An 18,258-nucleotide genomic window follows, 5' to 3' on the forward strand; every position below is an offset into this window, starting at 1 on the left:
ATTTATTGTGCTTTAAAGAGGGGAGATGGATTTTGGCTAATGAGACCCTAGAACTAAAGGAAATTTACATTATTTAATTACATAATTATATAGAGAAACTAATGCAAACATTTAAGAATAACTGAAGAAAAGAAAGCCTATTAAGATCTACTGACAGCTGTGCCACTGCTCACTAACTGCCTCAATAAACAACTAGTCCTTCTTTTGCTACGGATAGTGGACATCTTCCTGCTCAGAAGGCTGGCCTGTACTTCATTGCTTTTGTTCCCTCACATGCCCCCTATAAATATACTTCTCAAGTCTAATAAGATTACACTTAACGTAAAGGGCTAGTGATTTTAGCCCCATCTTAGGAAATCACAAACTGTCAGCACAGGCTGGAGGAAGAAATGCAAATATGGAAAAAGGGGGATGGAGGTGTTCATTGCACCTTTCCGGAAGTTGCTTAGGATGAGCACGACTGTTGTGTTCATATAGTCAGCCTGTCCACACATACATGGCAGCGTGCCCTTACCAGCTGAAACCGTGCTTGTTGGAAGGTGTGTACTTCTCCAGGAGAGCAGTCAGCTTCAGGAGAGAGTACTTCTGCAGCAGGTTCATCTGTGCCACGGACTGGCAGTTGATCTGCAGTGATGCTGAGCTGAGGCTGGGCCGGTGGGAGCTCTGGAAGCTGTGCCACCTCAGCCTGTGCCTGCGGAGAAGGTGGGGCACAGAGCAAGGACTGGTCACTGAAATGCCTCTGCAAGACACGTGCAGGAATTACTGCAAACATACTGCTGAGCTCCCTGCCCTTGGCAGCTGCTGTCTTCTGAGATTTCACAGGCATCAGCCGGCAGAGTCTCTGGCTCACCCAGTGCGACACAGCACGTGCAGGTGCTTCAGATGGGAACGTGCACTCTGAGCTGACCCACAGCTCAGTGTTAACTACATGGTCTTGCCCTATCAGATATACTCCAAAGGCTCCAATACCCTTTTTCGGAATCCCTTTCAGTACTAAGGCAGTGGGAATCAACAAACTCCATTAAGAAAAAACAGCCCAAATTTGTAAGACACAGCGAATGGGAACTAAGCACTTCTAAAAGTCCCATTAAGTTTATTCAAGCAGCTGTAGGCGACCAAATGACAGCAGAAACCAGGCCCTAAATGACTTACACCACTTTTAAAGGAAAACTGGAAACAAAGCTAGAAAGAATTCAACTCCTTGATTTACTCACAATACAAAATACAGTCATCCATACCATGGTAGAACTCCCAGCAGAAACCGGGAAGCTACTGGAACTCCCCCAGTCCCCCACTGTGCTACAGTGATCAAGAGAAAGAAAACAAACCTCACTTTCCCTGCAGATTTAATGCCCTAGCATGCTATTAAGAAACAGCCTGCTACTGAAGAGTGCAGTTTTTTTAAACAGTCTAAAAGTCAAGGCTTTTACTACACACTGACACAAACCAGACCGTACTTACACTGGTTCTCCTAGCCAACTTAAAAAGTGAATAATCCTACTTCAGATCCTTCTCCCTCCCACACACCATTTCAGTTTGAAGAACTATCATCCCCCAAAACTGCCTTAACATTGCTCCTAACGCTGCCTTGCTGAGTGGGCTGTTTTCAGTGATGACTCAGGCAGAACATAAGAACATACAGAGATACAAAGTGTGGGAATCACTTGTCTAAAAGTCTTGCACAAATACTGCCCTTGCCTGTAATTATTTTGGGATGTGATGGGAACAGTACATGTGTGTTTGGATGGCCACAACTTCTATTGCACCTTAACTGAGTGTGGTACAGCTACTACAGAGCCATTTGGGCTGGAGGGGACCTCACCAGGGCCACCCCAAATCCCAGCACTCGTGATCTCACCTGCTGGACCGTGTCAGCGATGCGCCCACCCCAGAGTCCCTCCTGTCCTGCATCCCTGCAGGCTCTTCTGTTTCATTCAGTGAATTCCCTGTACTGTCAAGGTCACTCGGTGTTGTTCGATCATTATCTACATCGAGGTGGATCTGCTTTGGAGAGGAAGGACATGGGGAGATGGAGTCGAGTGCCGAGTCAGAGTCCCCTTCATCTGAGAACTTCTCTGACCACTGGTTTACTATTCTCTGCATCCCTTTGACGTGGTACAGGATGTCGTCTAGTTCTGGGAATATGTCTTCATTTTCAAGGTCAGCCAGGTCGCTCGTACTGGAATACAGGATCGAGCCTGGCACGTTGTCGTAAATACTCAGGCGGCTGCTCACTGAGCTGGAGGAGTTGCGCCTCTTCCCCATGCCCAGCTCTTTGGAGCTGTCACCACTGTTTTCCCTCCGGAGGGTGAGATGGCCATGTCCGTGGAAACTTCCTGTCCTCCAGTTCACAGAGGCGTTGCTTTCTGTTGGGGAGAAGTTGCCGTTGGAGAGTGCTTTGGGAAAAGTGCCAGGCTTATGGTCTTCGGGGATAAAAAACACTGTGTCTTCTGCAAAGCTTCCCCGGTTCTTGAAATTCTGCTCCATCACGTCGCTGAACGTTGACTGGTTGAAGGGGTCGAAGCCTTCCAGGTACATGCCCACCCTTTTATTGTACGCACTGAGGCTGCGCGTTCGCGTGATGGGACTGGGTGTGCTGACGGCACTGCTTGTCTCAGACTGACTACTGCTGCTGCTGGTCTGGGTGGAATTGGAGACGCTTCTCTTTCGTACCATGGGAAGGCTGATGTGATTGCCATTGAGGGCAGAAATCTCCACACAGTTAAGCTGTTTCAGTTTATCTTCATCCATGCCCTCCTGCAGGATGGGCCCGCTAATAATAAGGCCAAGCTTTGAAGGAGCTTTGCTCTTGCCATGGTGAGAGCTCTTGATTTTCAGGCTCTCCATTCTCTTGAGCAGGCTCTTTGTTTTGGACTTGGCGTTCTTCTCATTAGCTTTCGTGTTGAAGCTGAAGCTATTCAGCTCCCTGGGCGAGGGCAGGCTGCTGAATGAGTCATCATTTGCTACGAAATTGCTCGATGAACAAACGCTCACGACGGAGTTTGTTCTGGTGGTAGATGCCTCGCTCTGCAGGGTTGGTTGGTGGCTGCTGGTGCTGCTGATGCTCAGAATAGAAGCCACCTCCTGGCGTTCACTGAGGTCTGTTAGCACACTCTCACTGCTTGCCGCGTTAGTAAGGTGAGGAGCGTCCGGGGAGGGGGTATTCAAGTCCGGTTTTGGAGGGAACACATCAAACTCTTCAAGCCTCGACCACCTCTTGCTGTCCCTCTGAAAAGTCCATTTGCCACTTATTGCACAAGGTTCATCTTCATCTGAATCTTCACTCTGCAAAGAAGAAGAACCCTGAAAGCACTGCTTGCAAACTGCCCAAACAGCAAAGGTGGCTGCATTTAAATACAATGCCCCTAAACTGCTTTAAGTGTGACCTTGTTCTCACTGAATTTAAAGTGAAAACAGTCTTTTACTTCAGGGAGAGAAAGATTAGGCCATAAAGCCCATGACAGGAAAAGATAACATGGGACAGGCAATATATTTTAACAGATTTTAAATACAAAAGATATATGCTTTGTAAAAAGAAACAAACAATACAATCTGCTTTAAATTGTTCTTTGCTAAAAACCCCAGTATCCACAGACTTTTAATTAATTGGTCACAGTGGATAGCCCTCAGATCAATGAAAATTCCTGGCATGCATAAAATTTTAAACTGGAGTCAGTCAGGGGTTGGGGTCCCTCTGGACTCTCTCCAAAGTTACACTCTGTTGATAGTGGCTGTGTGTTTATACTCCTCTTTGCAATTATGAGATGTTTCTCATACGTTCTGAATTGTAGCAGCTTAATTCCTTACCCATTTGGGAAGTGGGAATGGCCTCTTTGCTGTGACTAATGAGATAGCAAAAGAAGCTCTTGCATTGCAAGAGTGCAATGCCTCCAGGCTCTTACCTGGTCCACTCTTCCTCCCACAGGCTAGCAGCTAACATTTGAAGAATGTCCTGTGAAGTTTCTACTTCAGTCTTGCTTCAGGCAAACTTTAACACTCACAGATAGCGAACAGCAAGAGCTCACTGACAGTATAGCACGTAAGTAAATTGTAAATAACATCTCCACTGATGATGTTTGATGTATGAGCAATGCCTGAGGGCACAATTACACATACATCACTTACGCCTACAATCTTTTCATTAAATACTGAAAGGGAATGATTCTGGGTCTGACATATTTGGTCTTCCAAATATCTGGAAAATTTCATGTTGGAAGAATAAAACCAATGAAGATATTTTAATACGACACCATGAAACCACAAAATAACCTTTGGTGTTCAGAGTAGGAAACACTAATTGCCATCCAGCTCCATAAGTTTCACTTCATTTGTTTAGATTGCTTTAATTTAAAAACAAACACACATGCATGCCCCACAAATAGTGTGCCAGCAACACAAACATTTATTCTCTGAAAAACAAGTAAATTATTCATATTTCAAGTATTTTATTTATTCACACTTTAGCTCCCAATCCTCTCCTTGTTTTTTGTTTTTTGTTTTTTTTATAGTACATTTCATCAGCTCAGGAAAATAAGTGAAACACCATATTTGTTTTTTATAACCAAATACATGAGACACAGAGCAAGCGTCATTTTCTTTGTTTCCGAACTACTACAGACTATTTCTGTCCATGACTCAGATGAAAACCTAAGAGGACTGGCTTGCTTATTTAAAGTTTTCACGAGGAAAAAAGTCACGTGAAACTGCCGACGGATAATAATGATGGTTCAGTGGTGAATGTGGTTTGACTGGAAAAAAAGGAGCAGTAAAGTGATCTTAATTTGCAAAGAGGTCAATGCAAACATAAGGAAACATATGTTTCTGTCAGCACTATTCTTCCCTGGTGTTAAAAAGCTTTAAAGGCTAAGTATTGATTTTAATGAAGTCAACAACAAAAGGGAATAGGATCCAAGTCCATCTGCCAGAACATGGGTGGTGAATGAAAATCAGGAAGGACTGAAACAAAAGGTAACGTCCAGGCACCGGAAGATCTGGGGTTTGGACCTGAAGTCAGGTCTGGTCTGACCTGTAACAGCAATACTGATCGTTCCAGTGTTAACAAGGTTCAGGAACAAGGAGGAGAAATCTTCTGGGAGTCATAAATGGCAATCCAGCTGTCTACCCCTACTTTTAAAGAGTTCCTACATACACTGCCTCAGAGTGTTATCTTCTGGAGCTTGGATGCTGTTTCCAACATACCACAAACAGATAGGGAAAGAGGGGATTAATTCCTGGTAAACAACCTCAGAGCATTTGTATGCATTCTTGTTAAGGGTAGGGCAACATTGTATTGCCTTAGCTCAGCCATCTTTATCTGCAGTTGTCATATCCCAGGGGACAGTATCAACTACCAATCCCTTCTAGGACACACACATAGTTTTAAGACAGCTAGTGAGTGGTACTTACTAGCAAACCCCAGCAACTCAGCTTTCTGTTGGTACTACCTTACTGAAATTACAGTAGGTGCTCTCTTATTTCTTACCATGCTCCACAGGGATTCTGAAGATTCAGGAAACACTTTTAGTTCCTGCTGAGCTCCCTGGAAACACGCAAACTTTCTAAAAATGTAGCTGATGCATTCTGTAAATATACTGCTTTAATTTTGAGCTATGTAATTAAAAAACAAGGAAACAATGTGCGCAGTCCTACAAAGGATTGGCTCTTTCCTTTGCAGGCCAAGCACAGTCTGATTCTGTCTAGATCATAATAAAATAATACAATTCTAACATAATGGCAAAGAACCAAAACTGTGAAGATGACGCCAAAGATGTTGTTCTAACATTCAGGTCAGCTCATTGTGGCTGCTCAGGATCTCCTCCTACTCTTTACAATCCTGTCTGAGTGCAGGTAATATGCTACGATACAACAGCCACACAACACAGAGCCACACAACAGAGAAGCCCAGTGCCTTTCAGACTGGGAGCAGCATCCCGGGGAAGAGTTTGCTAAACGAATAACCTTTACTTGCGGCCAAACCCTGCAGTTTTCACTCAGTGAGAACATAAAATGAAATGTAAGCAGAGTTTTGACTGTGTGCCCTTGCCAGGTTCTACTCAGGTGTTATCCTAGACTGCAGCTAAGCTATCTGCTAGATGGGGTTTTTTTCAGTTTTATTAATGTACAATGCTGTAACAGAAGATGATAAAGGAACTTACCCTTTTCCTGTGGGGACTAATTTCTAGCTTCATCACTGCACATTTGTTTAAAGTATTTAAGCGTCTGCAAAGCAAAGGAAACCATATTAAGAGAACACTCCAGTGTTTTGACACAGGCTATTCCAGTTCAAAAGCTTTTGTGAAGGCTGTCCCCAAACTGCTTTGCATACAAATAGCCACAAACAGAGTTTCAATTAGAGCCCCAATTATACTTAACCATTAACCCATTACATTTGGCTGTATTCTAACTTCAGAGAGAGGGATGGATGACTATTTGTCACAATTACCTGAATCAAAGTAAAGAGGAGTGAACGGAAACTAAGTTGAGAAGTGCGTTATACCCGATGAATTGTAATAATTACATTTGTTTAAATAATTTAGCAGACATCTGAACCCTGAAACAACCAACCTTGGCAGACTGAAAGTAACAGAAAAGGCTTCTTATTTAACACATGTGTACATGTGCCTATCTGAAAAAAGCATGCTGCTTTAAAATTCTACTTTATAAGCTAAAACCTCCCAGAGGAAAACTTATTTTCCACTTATTAGGTGTCTATGTTGTTTGTGAATAATGATTATTTTCAATACAGTCCTGGGACAAGACAACTCACCAGTTTATAAAAAAAACCCAAAACAAAACACAGACCTGATTTTTCCTTCCTAAACTGAAAGTTTCTTTTATACATAAAAATATTGTCCCAAAGGACTAGATTTTAAACAAAAATAAAATGCTGCAGCAACAATAGTTAACCAGCCTCCTTGTGAAATGTGATAACAGTCTGGATGCATATCTTGAAGTACTATATGAATGCATATAAGCATCCCTCTATTCCCTGATAAGCTAATGATCTGGTAGGTATCCCTAAAACAAAAAAATTATCTTTCTTCTCCCTCTCCCCCAGAAGCTCAGTGTGCACGACTGAGCACAAACAGCTTAAAGCAGAGCAAAACTTGGCACTGTTAAACACACAGCTCCACGGCAGTTTAGGTACAGCTAAGTGCAGGCTGCTGTGGTCTCCTGCCCTTCTCCCAGCCCTCGCCTCCCCAGAAATTGCTCCAGGGACATGGCTGAGCTAAAATCTGCATTGGTAAAGCATACTTAGAGAAATGCTGGTGCTAGGGCAAGGCAAAGGGCAGGAACAGGCTGGGCACGATGCAGAAAGCAGAAAAGCTGAAGCAGCGCCTTCATGGAAAAGACAGTTTGGTCCTTTGTGCTAATACTTCCACTCATGAGGCTGTACTGTGGGTTGGATGAGGAGACTAACTGAGCTGAAAACTAATTTTCAACACTTTGTCGGGTTGAATTTCTCCCAGGTCAGTTCCCCGAGCTACGTGAAGGGTAGTGTGTGCAGAGGGAAGGCAGAGGAGCAGAGCTGCCCCTTTCCTTCAGCTGGACCACAGCCCAAATTCAACAGGAGAAAAACTGAGATTTAAAAAGCTTAACTCATTCTGAAGGAAGTTGTATAATTTTCATATAATTCGTCTGAGCAAAGTGTGATGAGAAGCCTGTATCAGCAGCTTTGAAAAAAAACAAAAAGGGAATGCTGACTTGTCCTGTTGCTTCAGATGAGTCTTTTCAGATTCGTGAAACTTGTAACTTGAATCTAGAAAATGTGCGCACAGGAAGAATTACTAGTTTCCTCTCTTCCCCCTTGCCTTTTATGCACAGGATTGGTTGCAGATGGTATTTACACAGGGCTTGATCCTGAAGCCATCAAAGAAAATGGAAAAGCTCCTACTGGTGCTTTTGCTGCATTTGTGAAGTAAAAAAAAAAAAAAAAAGGCAGTTTGATCTATAATTAGACCCAGCCACAACACAGCAGAAAAGAAGAGAAACAGGAAGAATTGCCATGGGTCAAATAGTAGGGTAGTGGCAGGTTAGGAAAGTTATCCAGATCTCTCTATTTTCATCTTTGCTCTGAATTTAAAAGGCAGAAGGCTCAGTCCTGCTGGGATGCAGCTGGTGGGTACATGCACAAGGCCAGTGAATTTCAGAGGAATTGTATTTATGGCGTGGGTGAAGGGGGAATGTCCCATCTATGACTACACAAGAAAACTGGTATTTTGGTTTTTAAGAGGCCACACAGCAGCAGAAAGCTACGTCCCTCTCTCTCTGCTATAAAAACATTCTCCTCTCAAACTCCTGGACCTCAAGATCAGGGAATATTAAACTGGTTTCAGTTCTGTGTTGTGTAATAATTTACAAATTTCACAGTGTTGCAACCTTTGACTTATGCAGAGAGAAGTTATCACTGAATCCCTGTATCAGGCTTTATCTAGCTCCAGCCTGTCTGACTGCTAATAAAGACGATCTCTGATTTCACAAAGATTACACTGCCAGATTTCTCTCCTACTCAAATTAAAACCCTGAAATAGGTGGAGAAGGATAGAGCAAAGACCTCAGTTTCCACAGAGGCTGTTTAAGAAAAAAAAACCTCCCAGCACACACCTCACAAAAATAAGTATGAAGGCAAGATAAGGTAACCCCTAATGAGTGAGGTTAAATACAATAGCAGTAAGGCAAATAAAAGCTCTGTTACACATTTGACATGATTTCATCACAGAACCAGTTTCCCTTTTAAAACCTAAATGCTCTGCAGCGATTGCCTCAGGTCTGCAACTTTCATTATATACATCACACATCCTGCTTTAACTTCTGCTCGTGTTTAGCCATGCCCACTTTCTTGAGCTATAGGACACTGAAAACAGTACAATTTGCAAAACTGCCTTCTAAACATATTACTGAGTCTGCAAAGCTAAACTTAAAAAGTTTAGGCTCTGTCAGGATGAGAGTTACCTATACAACTGTCATTAACCTTCATCCATGCTTTATAATACTTTTTAAGCATATAAGCACACATCCATTTTCTACAGATCTCATCAAATCGATGCTTGTTAATGAACTGCAATTTTCTCTTCTGGCTCTGGACATTCTCCTCTGCTAATTCCATTCCCAGGTATAAATTCAACTTATCGTTTCCCCACTGACAGTCAGCAGGTCTGCCTCATTCTTTAGCTCTGTCTTATTCTGCCCAAACCTGTCTCAACGACACCTTCACAAGGACAAGACAGGAGATGGAGGGATGGGGCAGGATTGCTGCAGACAGCAGTTACAGCTGCTTTCACCATCTGGCTATCGCAGTCTCAATTTCTACAATGTCTCCTACCATGGCCACTTTCTGGATGACTGTCTGGATGACAAGATAATATTCTTTCCCATCATTTAGATAAATGCCTTTGAATCACCTCTTTCTATATACATCTTCACATCCAGATGATATCTTACTGACATCCTTTTCCTTGCCCTCCATGTACTCCTACTCAGGCTCTCACCCTCCTTCACCGCAGCTCTGCAAAACTCTTCTTCCTGAGGGTGACCACCGCAACAGGATTTGACTCAGTCCCAGCCCCTGAGTTGAGGCTGGCCCGTATGAGCGGCAAGTACACTGGAAGCCTGAATCTGCTGCACCCAACACATGAGGCACTGGAGCTTCTCTCAGAAATGAGCACATGCATTTTTCCTAGTCTTCTCCTCAGAAATGGCCAAACTAGTTTAGCCTGAACTTTTAAGAAAGGGAGCCTGAACAAGACATTCACTATCAAAAATTGCAGTGTGAACAGCTAACTTCAGCTAATTTATAAATTAAAATATGGGTTTATATTGTGAAGTCCTTGTTAATCCAGATACCAGTCGGTTCTATGCTGGCTATAACCCCAGGTAATTCATTCTGCTCTCATTAACAGAAGAAAATTCTCACCCCATGCTCCCAAGAAAAGTGGTAGCAATGCAGAATATAGATTTATGAATTTTAGATGACAGTTTTCAATCTGAGTAACTCTATGATCTAGCTTTAAAGTTTAAAATATTTTCTTGAATATTTTCTTGATGTATTTAAATTCTTAATTCCTTCTTATAGGGCAAATTCCAACTCCATTATACCTGTAACTAATTGACAATACAAGGGCTTTCTTGTCTTCCTGCTGTGGGCAGCCTCTACAGTGGCTCCTGGGGTTCATCTGCATGTTCTAATCTGCAAAGGAGGCCAGCTCTCTACAAACCAAATGATACAAGCAGTGAATGCTGCTCATGTGAATCTATTACAACCAATTTCTTGGATGGGAAGTCCTGATGGTAAAAGATTTAAGAAACCTCTTGCGTATATAGTGTGGCAGTTTTCTAGCTATGCATAAGATTAAATAGGATTTCCATCATGGCTTGCTATGTATTTTGTACTTAGCAACAACCTTTAGGATAAACATGCTTCAATACTTAGTTTCATCAGTGCATGATGCAGCCAGTTATCCTCTGGAGATAAATTCCCAGTCATTAATCTACATAAAGTCTTAAGAAACCAAGGCCAGCACAAGGCTTTGCATAGTCACTACACGAAGCATCCTAGCAAATTACAATAGAATTGTCACTCTCACATTTTTAACTCTACATTTCATGATAAGATCACTAAAAGACATATATTAACCATATATCTTCTACTATTACCAAGTGCCATATGCTGTCTCTGTAATTCAAGTCTCAATCCACTTTTCACTTAAATTTTTTCCAGAAAAACCTTAATGGGGTGGCTACTGATACCTTTTCCATTTAGAAAGGAATTTGGCAAAGCATTTACTAAAAAGCTGTTTTTAAAGTTACATTAGTTTTCCTGCTTACATTAATAACTGTCATTTAAAATGCTGCAAACATAAAAAATATCCCTGTCACTGTGATTTCTACAGTCTTTTTAAAAACAATTTCTTCACATGCAGTAATTAGAACAAGGTCCTGGCAGAACACTGGTTGTTATACAGAAAAGCAGATTCTCAGCACAGACAACTTACAGTGTTCATTTAGTTTTGTGCTGAAAATGCAAGTAACTCCAAAACTACTCTGATTTTCAGTCAAGAAACAGTGATAGACTTACAGTTGTGAAACAGTTCTAAGTCTTTTACTGAGTAAACCCCTTTACTGTTTACACACTGACCACGGCATGAGTCAAAATAAACCCAGGCTTCAGGCAGAAATGCAGCATTCCAAACCATGTGCCTTCTCCGTGTTTTTTAATTAGCTTTACAAAATTAAACAAGGAGATGTGGGGAAAAAAATCTGAAGGTGAAAATGTTTTGATAATGTACTGTGTTTGTCCAACACAAATGGTAACGGGCCAAATCCAGACATCTGAGACGATTAAGCGAATTACTTCAGTTTTATTTTGAGGTGGGATCTGAACACTTCTGGAGGCACTTTAGCTTCACTTTTAAAGTTATCCCGTAAATGATAACTGATATATAAGCCACAGGCTTCAGAATGATATAGTTCAGCCTTTAAAATCTTTGTCTCAAGCTACTGTAAGACCAGTGGATTCTTATGCATATTACAAAGAAAACAATTTGAAGATGAAAGTGAAGAGGTTATTTTACAATTAGCAGACTTATTAAACACTTCCTAGTTTCACAAAGTATCTATATACCCATATCATTTTGGTTGGCTCACTTTTATTAGAAGGCTTACAATATAAGCTTCCATTCTTAGGATACAGAACTTTTTACTGTCCTCTATGTTCAGAAAAAGTGCTAACTGTTTTTATCGATCACACTAGCAGCAAATCTCAATGAGATATGGAGGGCATATTCTTACTTTCACTAGTGAGAAACAATCGGCTACCTTTTTTCCATATAAATAAATAATTCCAGGTTAAAAAGTATTCTTGCAGGCGAGCACTGTGTTCAAAATATGCTGGCTTGACTGTATTTTGTTTTCCTGGCAAGGGAAGACCATGCTTCTGGGAAACAGCATTTATTCACATTGCTGTACTTTCTGTTCAATGACTTCGCAAGCTCCAGAGCACACAAATAAGCAGACCGATGCATCACATTTTAATATCGATTATTATTAAGGTGTCCTACCCTTGAGTAGGGCACATCTTAAGTGTGAATTTAACATTAATAAGATTTTTTCCCCTCCTAATGACTGGACTTTTCTTAGTTTGAAAATCTTGCAAATATTTCTGAAGAACTTTAAATTCCAGTCCCTCTCTTTCCCTTCCAAGTATGGCAGTGATGGCATGAGAACACTATAAACATAAAGCCTTTCTTAAAAGGGTTTTGTAATTCATTAGAATTACTGACATTTAGAGTTGCAGACATCATGCAAGCAGTATCCAAAAGCATTCATTTTGCAGACAATTTGGAAAGCTGCCATACTGAAGGATGGAGGCAGAAAACTGTACTTATTTCTAGGTAATAGGAGATATGAAAAGTTAAGGGATTTTTTTGCCATTTAAGATTGTGGACACACTAGAGGAGGCAACTGATGAATGGGTGTCAGATGGGGCCGTTGCAATTGCTTTTATGATAAAATCAGTAATGTTGAGGTTGTAGTTCTGTAAAAACATCCTGTCACACACCAGCAAGTCTCGCTCCCTCTTCCCTACCCACCCGTTCTCCTGCGCCTGCGTTCTCCTGCGCCTGCGGCTGGCTGTGGGGTCCTGCCCCATCCTTCGCACCTACTCTGAGCTTCATTATGCCTTTCAACGAGCTGATTTAATATATTAACCCAGCAAAGGACTATCCAGACTCTGTTTGTGGGGTGAGTTGAACTGGTTTGTGGAAGGAGCCCATACACAACAAAGATAAGGGGAGCACGTGGCTGAGGGCAGGCCAACCTTTGCATTGGTGATAAACTCTTAGATTCATTCACATTATCTGTTTCAGCTGTATGCATTCACTTTGGTGATCATGGTGCACACAGGATGATGCACTGAGGTCAGCATGAGGGTTTGTATACATAGCTTTTTGTTTTGTTTGTATACATAGCCGCTCATCACAGTAAGAAAGGAGAGTAACAGTACAGCATCACTTTGCTAATACTGCTCCCAGTTCCTGTGTGGGAACTGATGCTACAGTTGTATGTGCAGATGGTTATAGCCAGCACAGTTTTGCTTTCACATGCCTAACTAATTTGGGAATTAGTAATGAAAGCAAATTAAGAATAATAATAAAAAATACTCCTATGAACTACCTGTCACAAAGACCCCTGCTGCTTTCCTCCCAACTTTATTTTAAATAAGATGCCCAAATATTACTTAGCACAAAATATTATTCTAATGAAAACTGATATGCATACTGATAGTGGATAATTAAAAGGTCTCAAGCAAATGTTTATTTAATGGTATATAATTCAGTTGAGGATGTTTGTTCTAGGTTATACTTTCTATTACACAGGAGGGGTTTTGTTTCAAATTGCAGTGTGATTTTTTTCTCACCTACCTGCATAAGGCCTCAATAGCATCTCTGTCCAGAAAGTCATGCTCTCGCTTGACTAGAGCGATGTCAATTGGAAAAAGAAGATCTGTAGGAATAGAGACAGATGGAATCAAAATTACTTTTATTCCCAGTGGTGAGTTATTTCAGAAGAACCAGCTGCCTTCAGTTGTGCTTACCAAGATGCCAGTGATTGGCACTTCTCAGGTAAACACAACCTATCACCTCAAATGCCAGAGATCCTTCCTTTTCATGTAGAAGCTTTTGACGTGCGGCTTTGATAATGGAAAGTTCATATGCAAAATGGAGGAAAAATGAGCAAAGCAGAGATGAAACATCGGGAGAGGGAAAGAGGCAAATTCAAGCTCCCTAACCATCATCAGAAGCATAAACTGACTCAGGCTAGTTTTATTTAAAATAAATATACAATCTCCATCAAAGTCCTAATATCTCACATTAAAGAAAAAAGGTCAGTAAACCCCAAATCTCTGGAAAAGTATAAAAAACCAAATCTCCTTGGCTGTTAATCAAGCTATTTAAAAGTTTGACACTGTTACAACATTAATGAGATATGGACTGAAATGAAAGGAAGCCAAGTGGCGTGGAGCCCATACTGCCTCCTTTCCTTAGGAGATTATTTAGGTAAACAACTGGGAGAGTGAGGGGGAGGAAACAATGTCGGCAGAGAGCTGAAAATTTACTACAGTTCTGAAGCAGCAACCACATATATATTATTTACTGTCCTCCACAGATTCCTGACTGTCATACAGGTCCTGATCTGGCATTCCTTGCACAGCCAAAACTCCCACCAAAGCCACTACAAATATACTGCTGCAGTTGCATACAACTTTCCTGGTCCAAGTGACTGTCTAGCAAATATTTTAATTTTGCCTTAGGAATAAACAAATTATGACATATTCTGCAAAACACAAGAAATTCTGTCTTTTCTACAGAAAACTGCAGTTTTAGCAAAGCTACTGACAAAGGCTCACTGATTAATCTTCACTTTAAATGCATCGTGCGTAGCAGCACTCCCTATAGGTGACTCCTCAGAACTCTTGTACTATACCTAATTGCTTCTTAGGTCTCCTTTCACTATTTTAAGTCCAAGGTGCAAGTAAAGAGGGTGAGCACGTTCAACTGGTATTTTTCACCAGTGCTGTAAGTTTTTCCACTGAGAAAGTTAGTACGTTAGAACACCCACAAGAAAACATATGGGAGAACTTAAGTGAGAGAGGTGACTTGGAAGAAGTTGATAGTCCACAAGTCCCTTCTTTTTCTTATGCTTAATTTATGCTGCTGGTGGTTTTTTTGTTGCTGCTGCTGCCAGGGGGGCTTGCAAAGGGCAACAGTATGTTGTTTTCATATAAGGACAGCTGTCTTTTCAAAGGATATGGCTGGCCTTGCTCTCAATGCTTGCTCTCACCTCTGCAGTCCTTCTGATGTTATGGAGGACATTGTCCTACGTTAGAAACTTTATATAAGTTTAGAGTCTCTAGGTAGGGCAATGGTTACCACAGGTAAGACATGTTTTCTGAATGCAAGTAATTTGTTAGGGGATTTACAGCTCAGCATAACATAAAGCCCGCAAGCCTACATATTCAGCTGAAAGTCTTGTCCCCAGTTTTAACAAAGACCGGAAGTATAGTCCCAGTTCTGCATCCCAAGAAAATCTTGGCATCTCCATTAGCACAAAAAAAGAAAAGAAAAAAAAAAAAGGAAGAGAAATAATAAAAGGAAATTTAATTTCTGAACAGGCAAAGAAAAGTTTCGCCAAGTGCTGCTTTTGAGAGTGCTATTATCATCTCATATTGCCAATGCAGCTGCAAATCAAAGCTCAACGAGATCATTTTTCAAGAAGGTCAGCTCAGCATTTGCTGTAATTTCCAACAGTTATTCACTGGAAATAATGGACTTTCTATGCTCACTCTTACAAGCGGCAGCTGGAGTTTGTTTTATGAAAAAGAAGAGGCAGATAAGAGTGCATAATAATTTCACTACAAAGCAAGTAATTTTAAGTGGTGTTGGGGGGACATTCTGAACAATAATATACATATATAAAAAGGATGTTGCACTTTAAAACAAACTTCTGTATGTGACTCTGCATCAGAGTGTAAGAACTGTATGCCAAAACTGCAAGTTCCTAGTATGTTAGAGAGACAATGAAGACAACAGTTTTAATTTAGCAAAACCTTTGTAAAAACAGACACAAAAAGCGAATCCATCCCACAGAAGGACAAGTGAACACAAGAAGCAGCAGTCTCTTCAAGGAGCTGCTGCACATCTGTGCAACAATGGCTTGTACGTTCTTTTTTCCCTTCATAGTGAGCCTGTGTCCAACACCAACCCAAACTGTTCTGAAAAAACACACAGGACTTGGGAATCACGAGGCGTACAAATGCATTCACACATACGCAGAATTTCCTAACTCTGCTCCGCTAGGAGATCTGGCTGGTGGAGTTGGACACAGTTTCTGTGTTTCTCTAAGACTGGGCTCGTAGCAGTGGATGACTACATTCATGACAATATAGTTCATTTGTGTTTTAACTACAGGGACATACTATGGTGCTAACATAACTTTTGCACTATGTGGGCATTTGGAAGATTCAGACTAAAACAGAAACATACAACAAATTTAAAACTCCAAGAGTGCTTCAGAGTCTCATTGGATTTGGTAGATCTATGTATGTGGTGGGTAGCAGAGAGCAGCCCAGTCCCTAAATCTTCTTATGTACTGGCACTTCAGTTGTGCCCCTGAACCTCATTTGTTGGTGAATATTACATCTTATTGTCCAGAAATTGCTAGAGGATGATTGACTTGCAAGCCCAGGTGCCTACCTTCATAAAGCTGCGCGTACTGTGGGAACCCAGCAGCCCGCAGCCAGTCACAAGCTTCCTTGGCCTCAATTTCTGGAAGAGGACAGAAACAAGACACCCTCCAATTAGTGATCTGCAAAGCAAAAACTTCCCTTTCCATCACTTCTACGATTCCCATTACAAAATCAGCATGAAGGTAGTCAGCAACTTTGAACTGAGACGCAGGTCTGCTTATCCCAGTTTGCTTTTCTTCTCATGATCAAACATATCTTCGGGATATGATTCGGGAAAGTCATTAGCATGCACCTGTGATTTATCAACATCTCATCATTTTAATAATTAGAGAAACAGGCACAGATGAAAACTGTGGAAGTTATGGATTATTCTGTACAGGTTTTGTTAACACTAGAGAAACGAGCACCACAATCAGCATGAGCAGCATTTGTTCAACAAATCTTATGATGCTCTTGGCACAACTATTTTGTCTTGACAGAAATTCCCAGTAGAGCTTGTAATACCGTGAACTTTAACATCTTGTAGATAGTACTGACAGACCCAAGCCCAAGAACAACCAATACACTGTACTGCAGCTCACTCAAGCACATATTTACTATCCAACAAGAACCTAGTTTCACTGGAGGTCTTCAAGACATTTATCAGTTACTTAGTATATTACAGGGAATTCAGCTAACTTTTCGTCAGACTGCCCAAAACAGCATGACACAAAATGGAATTATTCACATATATATACATGACATCATTAGTCTATGAATAAATTATACATAAATTCATTTGTTACCTAATACAAGCAGAAATAGATATGTTATCTTATTAGCTCAAACTAGGAAAATGGAAAAGGTATTTAGGTTGTTCTCCAAGTGTTCAGGAAACAGATTGGGTAAATTTTGCTCTAAAAATTCAAGGAAGTGTTACTGGCAATTTACCTCCCTGCTTAGAACTGATCAGTGAGCAATCAGAAACTCTTAAAGTTCATCTGGGTTTGATTATATTCCTTGTTCTTGATGGACCAGAAAAGCAAAGCTTCATTATGTACAACTCAGTAGACAATTTTGCCACCTACTTGGAGAGGATACTATAGCTACCTGCTGTAGAAACCACATGCAAAGGGTTCTGCTCAGAATACACATTACTGGTTATAGGGCAGCGAAGAGGCAAACACAAGTACAATGTCTCAAGATTTTGGCATGTTATGAAATATTCCCAGTGAGATATAGGTATAAAATTAAAATCAGATGAAATGGCAGGCAACTTTTTAATGTCTCCCAAATGACGGCAATCCTTCTTTAAATTTCCAAATTGCTACAACAGGGTTAAAATATTTGTGCTTTGCAAATCTACTTTGCTAAGATACATACCCAAAGCAAGGGGTTAAGGTGAGCCAAAGCACAACATTCCAGATAAATAAACAGCTAAAAACCCACTCTCCTGAAGTCAGGACAAGCAGGCATTTGTGTAACTTGTGTTTGCTTCACCTTTGGGTTATGGGACCACATGAGAACAAGCACGTACAGACATATTGACTTAGCTACTCATTAAGAAAAAGCATTCTTCAATTCCAGTTGCAAGCGATTGTAAAGTTTTACTTAAAGTAGTATTTTAATTTCAGTATCCTAAGGAAATACACAGGAAAGTTAATAAAGAAGGGGGAAAAAAGAATCTAAAATATATTTAAAACTTGTACTGCTAAAGGAAGAACAAACAACAGGATATTAGTATCTCAGAAGCAATGAAAATACTAAAGTAAAAAAATCTGCAATTATTTTTAAGAGTACTTAAAATAAAATATACTATCTTATAGGTAACATCCTGCAGAAGTGTCTGGATTGAATGAGAATTTTATTTGATTTAAAACTGAAAAAAAAAAAGCCATCCCCAATAACCAGTATGTACCTCAAAATGCAGGTAGATGCTTGTAGCGCAATTGAAAAAAGTGTCAGATTCCTTACTACTGCAGTGGCTTTTAAATGTGTTTAAGTATTTGTTCACAGACCCTTTACTGAGCACCTCA

The 18,258-nt window shown here is 40.7% G+C and overlaps 1 protein-coding gene across 6 annotated transcripts in view; it reads right to left on the reverse strand.

Annotated features, from left to right (window-relative positions):
- DLC1 (DLC1 Rho GTPase activating protein) overlaps positions 1-18,258 on the reverse strand; it is a 254,930-nt gene that overhangs the window by 10,005 nt on the left and 226,667 nt on the right. For all 6 annotated transcript variants that reach the window (XM_074822635.1, XM_074822634.1, XM_074822636.1 and 3 more), the window contains 5 exons: positions 16,251-16,322; positions 13,419-13,500; positions 6,156-6,219; positions 1,859-3,285; positions 515-691 (listed from right to left, as the gene is read on the reverse strand). In XM_074822635.1, coding sequence (XP_074678736.1) covers positions 515-691; positions 1,859-3,285; positions 6,156-6,219; positions 13,419-13,500; positions 16,251-16,322 — 1,822 coding nt within the window. The remainder of the gene's footprint in view (positions 1-514; positions 692-1,858; positions 3,286-6,155; positions 6,220-13,418; positions 13,501-16,250; positions 16,323-18,258) is intronic.

This window comes from Strix aluco, chromosome 4 (genome assembly GCF_031877795.1).
Source record: "Strix aluco isolate bStrAlu1 chromosome 4, bStrAlu1.hap1, whole genome shotgun sequence".
NCBI lineage: Eukaryota > Metazoa > Chordata > Aves > Strigiformes > Strigidae > Strix > Strix aluco.